This window comes from Drosophila takahashii, chromosome 3L (assembly GCF_030179915.1).
Source record: "Drosophila takahashii strain IR98-3 E-12201 chromosome 3L, DtakHiC1v2, whole genome shotgun sequence".
Classification (NCBI taxonomy): domain Eukaryota; kingdom Metazoa; phylum Arthropoda; class Insecta; order Diptera; family Drosophilidae; genus Drosophila; species Drosophila takahashii.
Window position 1 is genome coordinate 9,980,887 of NC_091680.1, and position 19,114 is coordinate 10,000,000.

A 19,114-nucleotide genomic window follows, 5' to 3' on the forward strand; every position below is an offset into this window, starting at 1 on the left:
AGCACAAAGATAAAATATTTAAATCATTCAAAAAAAAAGTTTTCCCCTGAAAACTGTAGGTTTTGAAGGGAATTCGAAGCTTCGACTTCAAAAGCCTGTTTTCCTTTCTTGTTAAACTCTTTTCTGGATTTTTTCTGCTGTTCTTTTTTTGGCATGCGCTACAAGAACGATGCCCAAACAAGAAAGCACGGCCGAAGGAGAACGAAGAAGGCCAGGAGGAGGCGGAGTCCAAGTCGTTGTGGCTAAGGCAGGAATTAGTTTCCGGTGCCGTAGTAAAGATGACAAAAACAACGCGGCGGCAGCAAAAACGGCCGAAAGGATGCAACGGAAGCGGCAAAAGCCGCTTGGCAGCGAAGCCCCCTGTGCTTTCTGTGTTTTTGTTATTTTGTTGTATTTTATTTCTTTTTTTTTATAAGCCAAGCACGCGAGCCAGAGACACCTTGCCATCCGCTCGCTCTCACCCATTGAGCCGCACAGATACGGATGCATCTCACAGATACCCGAACGCACACAGGCGCACGGCAGCAATGGATGCTGCAACCAACAGCGGGAAAAGCAGCAACAACATGTTCATTCATTCATATCCAGCCCACGACGCGCTCTCTTTCGTGCTCTCTCACGCTCTGCCGCTGCCGCTCGTACACAGAGGAAAAAAACGTTCAAGTTTGATCATGATTGGTAGACAAAAATCACAAGAAGTTTAAATTCTGTTCAAGTTCGATCATGAATCATGATTGATACACAAAAATCTATAAGAGTTGAGCTTCTGTTGAAAACGGCATCCATAAGTATGCTTCAAAATCTTATCAAGTTGTAATTCCGGTTGCCTTATTCAAGATCAAATTTTTAGACATCTAAATAAGTTCGATAATAACTTCTTGTATTATTAATTTAATTTAAGTTTGTGATTTTACTTTCGGAATAATGTTCAAAAGGAAAATAATATAATTTTCTCGTGCTTTTTTTAAAAAATCTATGTTTATAAAAAAAATTTTCCACTAACTTAAATTTTTCATAAAGACTTTAGAAAATCCTTTTCTTAATTTAAAAATTTTAAATTAAAATGTAAAAATTTATTGTCAGAAAGAAAGGTTTCGAAGTTTTTTTCTTAACCCTTTATTATATGCTGTTATGAATATTATAATTTACAGATCTCATTTTTTTACAGACTTTCGCTCAGTGTAACGACACGCACGCACCGGCAGCGACGCGAGCAGCGGACTTCTCTGCCGGCTCCAGCGGCTCTCGTTCGCCGTTCGTTTTTGGATTTTCTGTTTGATCAGTTCGAAAAGTGAGTTGGTCGAGCGAACACCTTATAGCGAGGGCAGCGCAATCGAAACGAGACGAATCGAGACGAGAGACCAGCGGTACCATATAGAGTATACGTTCCAGGAGCGAAAGACGAGTCAGCGACGTCGCGGGTGTAGAGTTACTGAATAACAAACACAAACTACCGATAAATTGTAGTGGGCCCTAAAAGATATTCAATAATTTCGAGTGACATTCGCCACAAATCAATCGATCGTTCGATTTAAAACCTGATTTGTAGAGTTTCGGATCTGCAAGTGTGTGTTTTGTTGTGTGCCTGTAAGCCATGGGTTCTGGGCGAGCGAGCGAGATAGAGCGAGTACATTGATTTGATTCGAATTCAATTACAAAATTCATTGAGTGTCAATTACAACCGCAAAGCGAACCTCACGCAAAAATCAGAGGAGGAGATTCCGAGATCGAGAGATCAATTCGAGATCCAGATTCACATCCAGAGCCATAAATCATGCCTGCGACATTGATGTTGCTGCCGTGCATGTTGCTGTTGCTGCTGACCGCCGTTGCCGTTGCTGTCGGCGGCACGCGACTGCCGCTGGAGGTGTTCGAGATCACGCCGACCACATCCACGGCGGACAAGCACAAGAGCCTGGAGTACACCGTCTACGATGCCAAAGATATTTCAGCAGCGGCAGTCACAGCAGCAACTAGTACAGTGAAGCCCGCTGTCGCTGAACAACTGACCGTTGTGAGCATTTCCTCCGCGGCGCTCGAAGAGAAGGAGAAGGACCTCGCCGAATCGCGGCGACATGCGCGACAAATGTTGCAGAAACAGCAGCAACATCGCAGCAGCAGCAGTAGCAACATCATCGGCAAACACGGCGCCGAACGGGATCTGCGCATCCTTTACCAAGTGGGGGTGAGTAAGCAACTATAATTAACCAAACTCAATTGATTAGCATTGGCCAATTACAACGGTGTGGCTCGTGCAACATGTTTGCATTGATCTGGGCAAGAAAAAAATCGACTAAATAAGTACAAATAAAACCAACAACTGGCAATGGCAGGTTGCATAATGCAGGCAACAGCGTCAGCAGACACCTGTTCAACTGGTTGCCATTTGTAAAATGCCCACGCCAGCAATATCAAACAGCGGCAGCATCTACACAGAAAATAATATCGATCGATTAGAGGGTTTCATTGAAATTTAGGATTTCTCTTGCCATATTCGAGCAACTCGTGATCAAAAACTATGAACACAAACTGCTGATATTATAGTTTATTTCATAATCAATAAATCCCATCGAAATTTCTTTCTCTGCACATCAGGTTTTGCAATGCAACTTTTTTTGGGCTGGGTCCGAGGCTTAGTTTTTTGCTTTTTTCTCTGTTTCTGTTCAAGAAACTCTGGCTATATTTAGCAGCCGCCCTATAGCCATTACACTTGACACCCACAAAACCACTATCCATATATCACCACACGCATATGGCACATTTAATTGCAGCGGCAACACACTCGCTCTAGATGAAAAATGAAAGTTGTTTGCAGCCGAGAGCTCAACTCAACTGATCTGTCGCATTTGATCAATTAAAGTCGCAATTGCTATAACCGAACGATATGAGCGATACCAAAACCAATTAGCCGGCCGGGTCAAGAGTTCAATGCTGACCGATGCCATGACTAAGCCGAACGGTCCACCGAAAAGTTCTTGGCGTTATCTTTCCCCCTAAATCCATTACAATGCGAATTCGGATCATAGGTCAAGTCGGTTCCATTGTTCCCACTCTCGATCTGGCCATAAATCAACTATCCGTTGAGAAAGAGACGGGATTGGGATTGGGATTGGAACTGGGTGTCTGCCATATATCATGTATCGGATATCTATTATGTCAAATGTCATATGACAAAACACGCCCTGAAATCAAATTCTTGCCTGATGTTGCTACGAGGCCGAGGCGTGAAATATCAACAGCCATCAAAAGCAAAATATTGACAATATAAACAAGTAGGCAATGGGGCTGGGCAGTGAAAAACAATGGTTCGAATTTTAAATACCCTTACAAAGGTCACCATTTGGGAATTTTTAATAGGAAATATATAAAATGTAAACGATGATCCTCAGTTGTTTTACTAAAATACTAGACTCTTTCAAAGGAAATTGACATTTCAGATATAAATCACTAATCTTCAGTACTTCTAAACGATAAATCCATTAACCTTTTCTCAATCCAAGAGGTACGACTTGGATCATAAATTTTGAAATCCGATTGTCTGCAAAATATTTGGAACGCATATAAAAAAGGCATCGCATCAACACCTAAAATAGACAAAAACCCAAAAAACAACAAAATTGAACAGAGAATTCCTGTTGTTTGGAAACTTGCAATAAAAACGCCTTATTGGAGAATAGAACACAACGGAATAGATCCACAAAAGGCAGTGAATGAGCAGCGAGAAAGAGAGGGAGATGGGGGGATAGACAGAGACAGGGACAAAAGGAGAGAAAGAGAGGCAGGGAGGAAGGAGGCTGTGAGGGAGGCGGAGGGAGAGGAAAGTTGATAGAAGAAAACAAAAAGTTCCCATGCTTAAAAGCGCTAAACATTCAGTTCCGGTATTTAAAAACGTTTTCAGCAACAACAACAAACGCGCATGAGATGGGGAGAGAAAGAGAGGGAAAAAGAGGGAGGGAGAAGGGAGACGGGGGAAGACCTGAATGAAAGAAAATTCATGAATGAAATACGACCACGACGACTACGAGAAGTCGATGATGATGGTCATTATGATGGTGGTACGGTATGGTATGGTCTGGTATAATGGGTGAAATGGTGGCGACTGAGAGGGGTGATGAGGTGGTGCATGTGTGAGTGGTTACACAGAGAAAAAAAACAAGAATTTTTGCCTAATTAAATTTGTTTAATTTAACAGAAATTTGTGAACAATTACTTTAGGTCATATTTTCTGTCATAATAAACATAAATTCTATTTATTAAATTAAATATTAAATTCATATAAACTAAATGCCATAAAAGAGAACCATTCTTTTCTCTCACTGTACATGTGTGTGTGAATGAATGAAAACGTAAACGCTGGATGAGCAGAGCAGCCAGCAAATGCTACGTCAGCGACTTCAACTTCTCGCTTGGCTGGGCAAGTCAATCTATGAATGAATGAATGCCAAAGCGACAGACCGTCCGAAATGTATGAATGGCTAAAGCCAACAACAACGGGGATCGGGCAATTTGTTGGCCATATACAAACAGATCAGCCACGCATATTTGGCCTAAACAAGTCGATGTGTGTGCGCGTGGCATGGCCAAAAGCCAGAGTTTTGGAAAACGCGGGTTTGGGGGAATGAAATATCAAAGAGTCTGCCACAAATTCCAATTGACTGAGAAATGCATAAACAAATCAAGCATAGATTCCGATTCTGGCTATTTGACCAAGCTAAGTTTTTGGTATTGCAGCCAGGTGTGAAAATGCTTTATAGGCCACAAGCCAAACATGGAAACAAACGCGCCAACTGTGCGTATGCTTAATGCTAAAATCATGCAATAAATATTTATGAAAAAAATACATGTGTTTTTATAAATCGCAACATTTTTTTTCTTCTGTTTTGTCGGCCACACCTCTGATGGTTATTTATGGCATTTTTATGCTAATCAATACATCCGATATGTTTGACATGATTTGACAATTTTCAATTCAACCATCTTCAAACAAGTTTTATGAATCGTTGATCTGCTTTTGGTTTTTTTTCCACAGAAATCATCAATGGAATTAAGCATTCGTTTTCTAGTTAACTTTGTCAGGTTTTAATTTTGATGAGAGATTCTTGTGAATGAATTTCTACGCTGGGAACTATCGTTTGGGGAACTTCCACGGAACCTTCTAATTGATCAATCACACTCCTGCTACAGAATCGGTCTACTTCTATAGAATTGATAGATCATATCTGTGTTCCTTAATTGGTTGATGAGTAAATTTTGTAAAAACTGAATTTAAAAGAAAAACTGTTATTCACATTTACATTCCAAGCATAAATCATAAAAATTCCATTTTATTTTAATACGATAGTGAATCGAGTTGCGCTTCCCTTGATTTCGCATATCATGTTTTCATAATTTTAATCTATGCTGTTTTTTCTCTATGATGGAATTTTTAGTATGCTAAATATAGAAATTATTTAATGCATTCCAGAGGCAAAAAGTAAAAAAATAATCATAAAAAAGACAAACAAATATTGAAAGAGAGTAGACAGCAACAACAACAATGGCTATATATCGGTTAAGTGTGTCTGGATGCCGCAGACACAGATAGGCGCGTATATAAAAATATTTGCATAAAAAAACAACAACAGCATACCGCAATTATTCACCTAAAAAAATGCCCAAGTCTACAATCTCGGAGAGCTCCATTGAGAAAAATGCCTCGACAACAACAACCTGAGCCAACGGATGCTCGGATACCAAAAAACTAGTTTGCCCACTTTTTTCCCTCGACTTCTTCTTCTTCTTCTACAATATATATACTTTGTTGTTGGCGCGCGCGCCAAGACAACTTTTATAGATACAATATATGTATATATATTTTATATGAATTAACAAAAAAAAAGCTTACTTAAGTCGCAGTCGCAGCTTTAAATACACTATAAATTATATAACAGATTTTTCAGTCAATTTAAAATAAAATACAAAAAGAGTGGTTATAGAAATTACATTTCAAAATAATCCAAATCACCTGAAAAGAGAATTAGGAGAAGGTCAGTGGATTTTAAGCGAAAATAATTATCTTAGCAATTATTTATTTGTCAGCCATAAGGTCAAACAAATGTCTTGTCTTGTCCAGACCTCCATTGATATATATACACTCTTTTGATATTGTTGATTTATAACATCTTCCATTTGGCTGCCCCTATTGTTCGAAATGTCTTAGCTTTGTACCACATTTCAAAGACATTTCTCTGCTGTTGGCCAAGGCGGAAATGTGGCTTGAAACACTTCCGCTTTTGCTGGCCAAGAAGCAAGAGAAAGAGACCTTGTTACACTTATTGATGGACACGTTCCAATTTCCCACAACTAGGGGCTTTTTCCGATCGTGTAAGTGTGCTAATTACGTGCCCAAAGGCGCAATTTGTTTACAATAATATCAAAAACAAGAAGAAGAAGAATACGAAAAAAAAGTAAAGCGATGGCGGGGCAAAAAAAATAAATTAACTATAAATAAGCAAAGGCCAACAACGAACGAATGCTCGTCTTCGCTTGTTGCTGGATTTCATTCATAAAAACTCACGCAGACGGCGAGTAAACAACAATATTGGAATGGGCATGGGTGTTACAAAGGGGGGCACCGGGGAGGCAATGGGGCGTGGCACTGCGAGTTGCTCGTAATTATCAGACAAAACAAGCGAAGAACCATTTTCAGCGGTTTGATGGCGATTTGCGCGCGATTTTTGCAAGAAAATAAATATATATGTTGATACCAAAAAAAAAAGGAAAAAAAACGCAAACAGGCAAGGCCTGTTTACACTAAAAGCCGGGCAACTTTTCATTTAGCTAGCTAGCCATTCATTCATTCATAAAAATCCCCGCAGCAACATCAACAAGCCATCGGCATTGTAGTCAAGATTTATTTATTTGGCGGCAAGCGCGTAAAAGGAGACAACAGCACAGCAGCAACATCTCAGAAGTAGCAGCAACAGCAGCAGCAGAAACTGCAACTGCAACAGCAACGGCAGCAACATGTTTATAGCCCGCCATATAGTCGGCAACATTTTGCGGTTGTCTTATTTCTTTTTGGCCAAGGCAACAATTACAATGGCCAGAAAGCCGCAGTGCAAAAACAAAAACAACAACAACATAAAAGCCACAAACAACTATGCCACGTTGTTGCTGAATGAATGAATGAATGAATTACTTTTTTCCGTTCCGTTGTGGCAGCAACAGCAGCAACATCAGCAGCTGAGACTGATTGTGGTTGGATATCGGGTATGTGGAGTCGAGTATGGGGATGAGGATGAGGATGTGGATGTGGTTAGTGGATGTCCGTGTGCGTAGACGTTCATTAATTGTGACGATCAACAAGCTACGCAAAAATCAAGCAGCAACAAAAAGGGGAAGTTGCTGATGTTGTTTGTTGCCGCTTCAGCTGCAATTGGCTGCCCCCAGAGAAACCAGTTTCCCAGCTATACCCTTAAAAATCCTTGACAAGCGATTGAAGTATTTTGATTTTACGTTGAGCTTTGATAGGAAATTAATAAACGAAATAGTATTAAAAAATTTGCAAATCAAATAAATAATTTTTTTTTATATTTTAAAAATATTTTAAAAATATACTTCTATTTTAAATAAATCTAAAAATATGTTAATTATATGTCTAGATGGTGTTTCAATGATTTCCTGTTTACTACCATCAATTTTAATATTTTTATATATTTTAAGCACTTAGGGTATCTGAACTTCTTTGACTCCCCATCGAGCTGACATTCTTATAATTTTTCTGCTGTTGTCTGTTGGCTTTTGCCCGCTTCCTTTTGGAATTTCTGCTGGCTTTATGAATGAAAATGTTTTTTCTCTGCTTGTTTGCGGTTGGGGCATGCTTCCGTTAAGGCAATCCAGAAAAAAATAAGAGAGAAAAAAGCAAGCAAAAGTGGCACGGTCAGTCTGCGTGCCCCTGGCGATTCCTCGACTTTGCCTATGCAAAGTATTATTATATACATAAATATAAGAAATCATCTCGTTCGTTTTTTTTTTCTTTGCTTTTTGAGAAGCCGGCCGTACACAAATCTTTTCTACTTCCGGCTTGCCCTGAGTCTCTCTAAGAGTTCTCGCAGCCTGAGAGTTTTCACTGGAATTCTCTGGGACTCGGACCTCAAATCGGAAGACAGATAGTGACCTAACAACTTCCGTGTTACTTCCGCTTCTTCGGCTCCATCTTCCACTTCCGTTTCTAGCAATTTTAATTGAATTTTCGTGTAAACACACCGACTTCGGGGCAATCCCAATACTTATATCTTGACCAGAAACTCTCGGCTCGCCCTGGGATCAAAACTGAGGCTGAGCCGGCATACTTCCGCTTTCTCCGGCCACATGACGACGCCAGATTGCATAATTCTCTAGCCCGAAAAAAAACACAGAAAAATAAGAAGAATAACCCAAAATCGGAGTGGGGGGAAAAAACAAAAAAAAAAACAATGTGAAAAGGAAATGTATAGAAAAATCATTAACGCACAGACAAAAGATAACAGAGGGTAAGGGGATAGGATATAGCGGAGACTACCTGATGGCAACACACTTGTGGCAGGCGGCAGGCTGCTGCCATCCATCCGTCTCGACTAACGGTTGGTACATCGGAAAATCGGAAAATCTCCGGCCCGGACGTTGATCGTCGTCGTGTGTGCGTCAACGCCCTCATGGGAACCGAAACCCACGAAAGAATTACGATGGTCGGGAAGGTGGGAGGGGGTAAAAGAGACTCGACCAACTGTTGCCGCTGCACCGGGAAAACTCAGACATCTTCCGTTTGTTGTGTGGAAATTTATGTCATTGATTGTCCTTTGGTTTCGTTCGGTTATTGATAGCACCAGATGGGGGCGAAAATGCACAAAAAAAACGAGCCCAGCAGGTGCAGTCGCCGGTATTTGATACTATTTTGCAAAAGTCATAGTCAGGTTATTGAGAAAGTAATGCTAGCAGTCTATTTTAAATTCAGAAGAAAGAGAACCAAATGGAACAACCAAAATTATATTAAAATTTATAATATAATAGAGTTCACTCTTTAAAAGTTCCTTAGGATTACAATTCTAAATAACCTGTAATGGTTTTAATAGCTTTTCTCTAAACACCATTTAAATAATATTTCTTAGAAAGTTAGGGCGACTTAAATATTTATTATTATTATGAAATCCCCTTAGAAATCCCTCCCAATTGGCACCACTGTCTTGTGCAATTGTAGACACCTCACTTCCGTTGCGTGGAGTGGCATTCCCGGCATTCAGGCAGCCACATGAGGCATGACAGCAATGAGGCTAGAAGTAGCTCCAAGAATTCCACTGAGGGGAGTTCCCCTTGTCTTAGGCCCATCCCCTCCATTTGGAGGTTGTGTGCGGGGTTAATTTGATTCAATTAAAGAGAGGGAATGGGAGAAGGGTTCCCCATTTCAGGCGGCTTTCCATTGAAATCAAAAGTCACACAAAAGTTTGTCAATGCTTGCCGCCTCACGTTGCAGTGTCCAGCTGAAAAGCTGCTCCAGAGAAGGGAAAACGAGGGGGAATGAAAGGGAAAACTCAGCTTTTATTGTCTTTGGCGCGTTCTCAACTTCCGTTGGCACTGCACTTTGACACATGAGGCTAATTGTTTGGCTGCTCGGGGAGCATGTACATATGTATGAACACGCGTGCTGCTGATGGAGATCGGGCAAATTATAAAGTGTGGCAGCAGCTTGGACCCCCCCCCCCTCTCACACACCTTCTTTGGGGAGCTGTTAAACCGGAAATCCGGTTGCCTTCTCTCCCTTCTTGTGTTTGCTTTTTTCTGTTGGCCCGGCAAAACTTTTACTACTCTTCCAGCTTCTTCGACAACACAGAAACTTTCGTGTTGTTTATAAGTTGATTCTACTCGTACACCGAAAGAAATTTATTTTACAAATATTACTGCTATTTTGTAAGAGGGTTTTGTAACATAAACTTTTTTATATTATTTCTTTAATTTCATCAGTCTTTTACTCACTATTTCTTCATTTCTTACACCCAGAAAAAAATCCGTTCGAAACGTTCAAAAATCAAGCCCAAACGGGGTCAAAAAGTGCGTAAGCCCGTTTGTTGTCAGTTCATGAACGTTTGTTCATAAAATTTGACCGAAATATTTGGCATGTTTTGCGAACGAATGGGGTCAGTTTAAGAACATTTTGGGGTTAATTTGAGAACAAAAAGTTCATAAAAAAAACAAAAATAAACAAGATTTCTGTACTTGCCACTTGCTGTTTTTACTGTGCGCCTGGTAGAGATGTATTTAATATTCTTTTTTTAGTGGTTGAATTATTTTTAATACATGTTATATTTTAGAATATGTTGTTGTCATATAGTTTATTTATTATTAGAAGTACATATTAACATTAGAAATAATATTTTATTAAAACTTACGATTCACGACGTCCTCTCGCGGGCTCGAACCTGAGCTACTCTATGTCAAAGGCGGACGGTCTAACAGCTGGACCACGGAACCAATTTTTCAAGTACGGACAAACGGGGCACTAGACTTGCATGTTTTTCGGTCCGGGAAAGAAATAGTTTATGAACAGCGTTCGCAATTTCAGAACCATTGTTCATAATCTGACCACAATCGTTCAAAGCTCAACACTTTTCTGTGACGCGTTCATAATTTTACCAACAAGTTCATGATTTGACCCCGCGGCGTTCGTTTTTCATGAACGAAAAATAGCGAACGGATTGTTCGTAAATCATGAAAAATGTTCTTGATTTTTTTCGTTCTTTTTTTTCTGGGTGTACATTTATCGTAGGGTTACGGTCCTAAAATTGCTTATAGAATTTGTGTCAATTCTGTTCATTTTTATTTACAATAGTTGATAGCCAAATACGCATTGAATTTCTCTGCGTGCATCTATTGTGAGCTTCGCAGAGATGATCTGATGGCACTGGAATGCCGATGAAGCATGTCTTCTTTGATATGCTGCCCCTGCCCTGTGATTTGCTTATCAATATGTAAAATTTTATACGTATAACGGTGATGTCTTTGAAGTGCCATTTCCCGACACAACAAGAAAAAAGGGAAGAAAAAAAGACCAGAGAGTGAAAAAAACACTGAAGGGGAAGAAATCTCAATAAACATGCTCGAATTTCAAAGAATTTCTCACGCTGCTTACTCGACGGACCCCCCTATAAAACTCCACTTTTGGCATATCCTGTCAGGGGAGGATTGACAATGGTTTCATAGCTCCCTGCCCCGCTTGTGTTCAAACGGAAAAGAATCTCAGCAATGCCCGAAGCTCCTACTTGAAATATGAATAATCAAAGTGAAGACAAATTCGCTCCTCGAAAGGGTTAAGGACTTCGGAAGGTGCTATGGCCAAAAAACTGGGTCAAAAATGCGTGGGAATCTCAAAGAGCTCGCCAAGCAAAGGAAGTTCCGGAAGCGACATTATAAAAAAAAAACAACAAGAGGAATCAGGAAGTAAATAAAACTAATAAAGTGAATAAGGAAGGCAGGCAGACGACTTCCGGAGGGGAATGAGACAGAGAATTGTCATAGAGAACGAGAGCTCCGGTTCAATTGAGCAAAAAGGTAAAAGGTCAGGCACAACCTGTTTCGGATTCCGATTCACTTCCGCTTCGTCTACGGCTAATCCCTTTTTGAATATGTGTGTGTGCACTCACTTATTTACTTCCGTCAGTTGCACTAAATCACTTCCGGACTTCCGGTATGCGCTCTCCCAAAAAAGGAACGAACAAAAAGGAAGGACCTCAAGGAATGACCCTAAACAGCTCAGGTAGCAGCAGGTGCAAGTCGAAAACCCTAAAAATAATTTGAATAAAAATCAAGGGAAAAGTGGAGAGATAGAGACTGAAATGAAATTGAAACCAAACAAAAGGAAAAAAAGGGATAACACAAAAAAAAACACAAGGTGCGCGACAGTTCCACTTAAAAAATTGATTGCTTTCGATAATTTCATTGGAAACCTGTTGTTGTTGCTGCTTTCAAGCATCACTGACAATAAAATCGAATGATAGAAGGAATCAGCCTCTGGAGTGGCATCCTCGAAAAGCACCCATCAGTTGCTAGTTGTTGGTTTTTATGTTACGACCAGGACACAACACAATGCATAAGTTTTTATTGGCCCCGACTTGGGCAAACAACAACAGATCCAAACTTTTGGGGCCCATTCACTCTCAGTGTTTAGAGAATTCAATTAATGAAATGTATTTGCCGGAGAGCAAACAAACAAACAAGCACACAAACACACCAAAAGTTATCCTCGCCGGGCTTTAGTCGTTGTAGTTATGTTAATCAAGCTGCCAAAATTGTGTTGACACAAGCGGCTACTATTGAAGGGTTCGAGACATTTCGGGCCTTTATGGTTTGTTTATCATATGGTAATTTGGCAAATAATCAAAGGAATCATCAAGAGGATAATAATGAACTTTCATGGGCTTAAATATAATATGTTTCATTGATTTTTCAAAGTTTATACCGGAGCAATTGATATCCTTATTGCTATTTAAAGCTGTTAGATGTTGTTTGACATATGTATCTACTTATTTAAAATAAATTTAAAAAAATGTAGAGGGTAACAAATATTTTAACCCTACTTTTTTTTACTTTTTTTCAAGGAAATATGTTTTATTGATTATCAAAAGTCTATACCGGGGCAATTGATGTCCTTATTGCTTTATCTACATATTTAAAACAAATTATAAAAAATGTAGAGGGTAACAAATATTCTAAATATTTTTTTAAATTTTTATTCAAGGACTCTGAGGATGATTTGCCCATCTGTGCCCCGAATGCGGTCTGTTCCAAGATCGATCTGTACGAAACTCCCTGGATTGAGCGCCAGTGTCGCTGTCCCGAATCGAATCGCATGCCCAACAATGTGATCATCCATCATCACGGTCATCCGTCGGGATCTTCAGATTCTCCGAAGTACAGGAACTACTACGAAAGGGAGAAGATGATGCAGCACAAGCGAATGCTTTTGGGTGAATTCCAGGATAAGAAATTCGAGAGTCTGCACATGAAGAAGCTAATGCAGAAATTGGGCGCCGTCTACGAGGATGATTTGGATCGTCTGGATCAATCGCCGGATTATAATGATGCCCTGCCATATGCGGAGGTGCAGGATAATGAATTTCCACGCGGATCGGCGCACATGCGACACTCGGGACATCGGGGATTGAAGGAGTCGCCGAACACATTCATTGGCGGCTGTCCCAGTAGTTTGGGCGTGGAAGATGGTCACACTATTGCCGATAAGACCAGACACTATAAAATGTGCCAGCCGGTGCATAAGTTGCCAGTTTGCAAGTAAGTTAACAAAAATTCACATACACACTATGAAATAATAACTGGTTCTTTTTGAATAATTTTTTTTATATTTAAAATTTTAAAAATAAATTATCTAATTAAAATATTTTTCCTCTTTTTAAAGGCATTTTCGGGACTACACTTGGACTTTGACAACGGCAGCCGAGTTAAATGTGACGGAGCAGATAGTCCACTGTCGGTGTCCCCGGAACTCGGTGACCTATCTCACCAAGAGGGAACCTATCGGCAATGGTAGTCCAGGCTACAGATATCTTTTCGCCTGCTCTCCTCTGACGGTGAGTTCATAGAGCAAGATTAATTTAAAATTTGGCTATAATATTAATTTCGTTTTCTTTTCATTTAGCGCCTTCGCTGTCAGCGGAAGCAACCGTGCAAATTATTCACGGTGCGAAAGCGTCAGGAGTTCCTCGACGAGGTCAACATCAACTCGCTGTGCCAGTGCCCCAAAGGTCACCGATGTCCCAGTCATCACACGCAGTCCGGCGTGATAGCCGGCGAGAGTTTTCTGGAGGACAACATACAGACATATTCCGGTTACTGCATGGCCAACGACTGAGGGGCCTCTTCACCACCACGGGGATCATTCCACACATCAACACAAAACACTAAAAACACTTTGTAAAGGAGGATTGAGAATGAGCGGAGGAGCAGCTACTATATTAGATATCGACTGAGCCAATTGAGTCTCGCCAAGTTACCAACTAATGAGAAGGGAAAAACGAACAAATACAAGCTTAGAACTTAAAGTGCACTTCCACACACACACACACAAATCATTTTCAAGTTTTAAAAAGGAGCGTGTTTCTTTTGCTACCAAATTTTGGTCATAAAACGTATGATATAAATATTTAATTAGTTTTAAGCATCGATATGTGCGCAGTTTGTTATACAAATAATTTGTAATGAATATTTATGAAAACAAGAGCAAAACCTGCAACGAAGGAGGGCCAGACCTTCCCTTATGTAATATAGCAACAAACTATACTCGTAATCTAACCCGCATAAATTGTATATATTTTAATATATGTATAACTAAAAAAAAAAAAAACAAACAGTTTCAGTTATAATTTAAACGGAAATTACGTAGAGCAACGCAGCAAACGTCAAAGAGCAGGATGTGCCAAATGTGCAGATAGGGTGCAGTTAGTTAACGTAAGGATATATCATTGAATAATTCATAGCGAGGGCAGTTCGAAACTGTGACAACTCTGGCAGCTATTTAGTGCAATTTTTGTGACGTCTTCAAAGCTATTTCCTTTGAGAGCAAACTCAGCGATGAGTTCGCAGGGAAATTAGAAATTAATTTAGAAATTGCGCACTTCATGTAAACGTATTGTACCCACCATGACTCCTCCTCTTCCCTCTAACTATGCATATGTACATCGATTTAAGCTACAAGATTTGGTTTTTTCGAAAAACGAGCAAAGAAATTCAGCGAAGTTTGGGTTTAAACACTTTGTAAAAAGGCAAAAATAAATTTTAATTTATGAAAAACTAAATGGAACCATTGTTTTTTTTTCAAATATCTTTTTATATGTGTAATTATTTAATTATAACTGATTTAACGTCAACTATACTATGTATATTGCCCCTACAAGTGTGCTTCATAAATTATTATCTACTACCACAATCAATTATTTGGTCGTATACTTTTTGGGGCTATAGTTATTTTAAAATATATTGCCTACTTTTTGGAATGAAATAACGAATTTTACATGTAATGTAAACAAGTTTAAATTTAAAACAAGACGTAAAGTTAGATAATCTTCTGTACAAAAAATAATCAATTATATTAAAAATATTGAAATATTTATTAATTTAAAATTAATGTGAAGGAGGTTTTTTTTTCCTCAACTATTTCACACATTATTATTTGACTAGCGCCCTGCCACCAACCTAAAAAGCAAAATAATGATTCGAAGCTTAATAAACAAATATATTTATGTGTGCAAGACAAAATAAATATTTACATTGCTACTCAAATATGAATTTACTTTAGCCGAATTGAACAATTAAAATCACACATCACACCTTCAAAAAACGTAAAATAGGGCTTATAAGAAAACCATCCAAGAAAATCCTCAGCCCACACATCAGTCAGCAAAGCGAATGAAGCCAATTATAACGCCATAAAATTACATTTCTAGCTAATAACCGACAATTACGGAACTCGGGATTTGCTGTCTTAATTCTTGACCAAATTGCCACATGCCTTATGCATCCATCAAAAATTATTCAACCGAAGAAGTGCTTCCTCTCTAAACTCTGCTCAACCAAAAACAATTAAAACTAAAGCAAAAGTAACCGTAGAAGCCAAAAGCCGAAGCTTAAGCAGCTGAAAATGCAAATCATTGGACCAATGTTGATTAGAAAGCAGCTGGCGGCGCCTGAAGAAGAAGTCAAGACCCGTCATATAATTAAATAAATACCTCAAGATGCTCGAGAGGTTTGAGCCATCGCGGCCTAGCCACAAATTCAATTACTGACAATCCATAAAAAACAAGACAACAACAAAAAATGTATCAAGAATTATGTTTTGCTTATGTATATAAAAAAAATTACCTATTCCACCGAAAGAAAGAGGTGTAAAAATATGCAGTGCGAAAAGCCAAAGCTGAATCATAAAAAACGCTCACAAAAAAGATGAGTACTTCTTTTTATGACCATTACCGGAAGAAGTCGGAGCATGGGAGAAATATGCCATCGACTCTACGAGAGTTCAGCGAATGCATAAAGCGGATTTAATATTAAGCATACAAGATCCTCAAAATCGTTTAGTGTGCCAACTAATTAGCCAAAGATCTTAGAAAAATGAATGAGATCTTGGGAAGAGGGGCCTCCGCAGCAGCCCATATAAATGTGCACTCAAAAAAAAATTTTAGAAAATCGCCTATGGATTTGCTTTACTGGCGATTTTTTTCTATATTTCTGGAATATTTCTTGAATTTAATAAATTTTGATTAATTTGAAGAACATTTTCTTTACCAGTAGAAAATTTTTTTATTTTAAAGAAAAAAATCGCCAGTGAAGCAAATCCATAGGCGGATTTCTAAAATTCAGGGCGATTCATTTTCTGAGTGTGGCCACATGAAAACAGACAGAATGGGCACAGTTAGAAGACAGTTTATAGCATTAGCCCCTTAACAAGACCCAGCGAAGAATGAACAACCAACCGAAGACACAGCACAGACACTTAAAAACTTTAATTAGAGTTTAAGGAGCTCGGTACATTTTTCATTAGGCTGGCTCTTCTGTCCATGAAATTCACTCACTTTTAGCCATCCCAACAGAGAAAGATACAGACACAGACACCGAAATTGCCAGCAGTTAGCCGCAGAAATAATTCATTGTCGCCCATTCCTCCGCGTTGTCCTCAATCTCGATCTGAGGTCGGCAATTTTCACTTCAACATGGTGTTCTTGTCCCCAGAAACCGATGTTTTGGGCTCAATAAAAGTCGAAACTGAGATAATAGAAAGTAAGTGGCTCTGCTCTATATGTGACTCGCAAATGATTGTTCTTAAAAAAAATTATCGACAAGTTGCAGCATAAATCATTTATTTATTCAATAAATTAAAAATTTATGTTTGGAATTTATATAATTTTATGATCGCTAAAATTGTTACTTATAACATTGCCGCCTCTCTAATGAAATCTCCAGTCTTTCTAAGAAGATTCCCGAAGTCATCTATCATATGAATTCCTGAGTAATTATTATTTTGGCGAAAGTTTCATCACCCATCAAAACGCAGCGGGTCTGAGTTGACTGACTTTGCTACTGTTGCACAGATGCCGTCGATAACTAATTATTTCCACTCATCTTTCGGCAGCAAAAAGGAGGCAAAAAGCTGCTAAGGTGTCTGCATTTTCGATATTTATGAGCCATCATCATCGGCATCGGCCGACTCTTCTCTTCGACGCCCTCGCCAGCCCAAAAAAGCTGGGATACTGAACCTCGGCTCAGATGAACGGCCATATATTGATTGATTGGCTTTGATTATTGGCCGGACAGCCGATGGCTGAAATTTGCATGCCAAAAGCGACATAGGGAGATATTGGTTGCAGGGCTTCGGGTTATTGGATCCGAGATTTATATGCATCATTAGAAAATGCCAACAGAGCTTCTGCTCTTTCGCTGTTCGTAACTTTCTTTCGCATCATTAAAATGAACCACAACAAATTAGCCGCAAAACAAAAACAATACTAAGAACTGTCCACAAATATCAAGAGTCCGTAAACAAAGTTGCATGTCTTGAAGAAAAACATATTTAAGCACTGGAAAAAAACAAGAGGAATAAAGAAGGGGTTTCAAGTGAAAAATATAAATAAAGTCAAGCATAAACTGAAAAATAATAATTATTTTTTTAACATATTTTAGGAATATATTTTAGAGTTGTTAAATGTATTAAAATCTGAAAGATTTCTAGGTGCCGTTCTTGATTTTCCCAGTGCACGAAGAAATTTCTTTCGTGTCCGAAAAATTTCTTCATTTGCGGGTCTCTAATTAGACGCGATTTGTTCGTCCGAACTGACATGCAATCTCCCCCAAGAGGAAGACACCAGAAAGTGAGATGGGGGAAGTGGGAACAACCCAACCCGGCCCTTTAAATGGCCAACATCTGCATAATTATGCGTTGTTGGTGGAAGGTGCTTATGCAGCTCAATGAATTTAATTGGTCAACATTAGGCTCTTATCAACATTTTTGCCTGGGAGAAATGAGAAATGTGAAACAGAAGCGCAGAGGGCTCACTCAAATATAATTATTCTTAATATATATATTTATACAGGTACTTTTTTGCGGCTCTTTTCACCGTTTTTTGTTACCTGTCCATACAGGAAGCACTCAGATGAAGATTTCACCTGTTGCTTAGAAAGTGAAATTTTCTGTGGATTTAATTTGTGCTTTTATTTTTATTTCTATTTCTGTTTCTGTTTTGAGCTCTGTGGGATAATTTAAATGCGATAAGACATTAATCAATGCAATTAGCGTAACAATTGCTTATTGATATCCGATGGATGTGGGTTTTCGGCTGGACAAATGTGTACCAAGAAATCTTAATGGCATTTTAATGGGAGCAGAGGCATCAGCGGCAGCAGCAGGGTGAAAGTTTATCGATTTATTTTTTGGAAGCTGGCCGAGGAGGAAAATCTGTGATATGCAAAAAGCCGCGCTTAATGGCGAATCCAGACAATGCAATAAACTGCAACAATAAAGCAATAACAGTAACAATAACAATAATTGTAATAGCCAAAGTGCAGTGCCAAGTCATCGCCGATTCAAATGGAGATGGAGTTTGAGTTTGAGTTTGCGTTGAAGATGGAGATGCAGGCGAGGTGCGGCCACAAAACGAAAGCCGAAAGATCCAAAAGATACAAGATACAAATCATGCATTACAATGGCTAGAGGCAGAGGCACTGGCACATGCATTGAAATTGAAAGTAACACACGACTGCAACTTGATGATGATTTTCTAATTGCACAAAAGCCGAGAGAGAGATGACTCAAGTGCCTCCGAAAGGTGTTAAGTATGCAAAATGACGAGCAGCTTAGCTCTCGAGTTAACATCTCCAAGCCCCCGAACCGAGAAATAAAAAAAAGAAGTCATGTTGTAATATTTACGGCCAACAGAAATACACATTCGTGTGGGCGGGGTCAGCGCGCCTTTTTGGCCCAAAAGCGAGCGGTAAAAGTCGCCAGCGATTTTGACCCCACAGCCCCAAAGCGGCAGCAGATTCGCATCTTTCAGATACTTTTACATGTACTTTCTCTACTTAGAGTTAGAGTTTGGCT

The 19,114-nt window shown here is 39.2% G+C and overlaps 2 protein-coding genes across 3 annotated transcripts in view; one reads left to right on the forward strand and one right to left on the reverse strand.

Moving 5' to 3' along the window:
• LOC108067186 (elongation factor-like GTPase 1) overlaps positions 1–19,114 on the reverse strand; it is an 81,749-nt gene that overhangs the window by 13,538 nt on the left and 49,097 nt on the right. The gene's annotated exons all lie outside the window — the stretch shown is intronic.
• aos (protein argos) lies at positions 1,338–14,822 on the forward strand. Its single transcript, XM_017144294.3, has 4 exons — positions 1,338–2,185; positions 12,749–13,302; positions 13,427–13,598; positions 13,667–14,822. The coding sequence occupies exons 1-4, from the start codon at positions 1,775–1,777 to the stop codon at positions 13,877–13,879; spliced, it is 1,350 nt and encodes a 449-aa protein (XP_016999783.2). The 5' UTR covers positions 1,338–1,774; the 3' UTR covers positions 13,880–14,822.

What these genes read in the sequence shown, in the direction of transcription:
- aos (XM_017144294.3), top strand. Translation starts at nt 1,775, where the DNA reads ATGCCTGCGACATTGATGTTGCTGCCGTGCATGTTGCTGTTGCTGCTG. An exon ending in CATAAGTTGCCAGTTTGCAA is followed by an intron (nt 13,303 to 13,426) that starts GTAAGTTAACAA and finishes CTCTTTTTAAAG; the next exon opens with GCATTTTCGGGACTACACTT. An exon ending in TCGCCTGCTCTCCTCTGACG is followed by an intron (nt 13,599 to 13,666) that starts GTGAGTTCATAG and finishes CTTTTCATTTAG; the next exon opens with CGCCTTCGCTGTCAGCGGAA.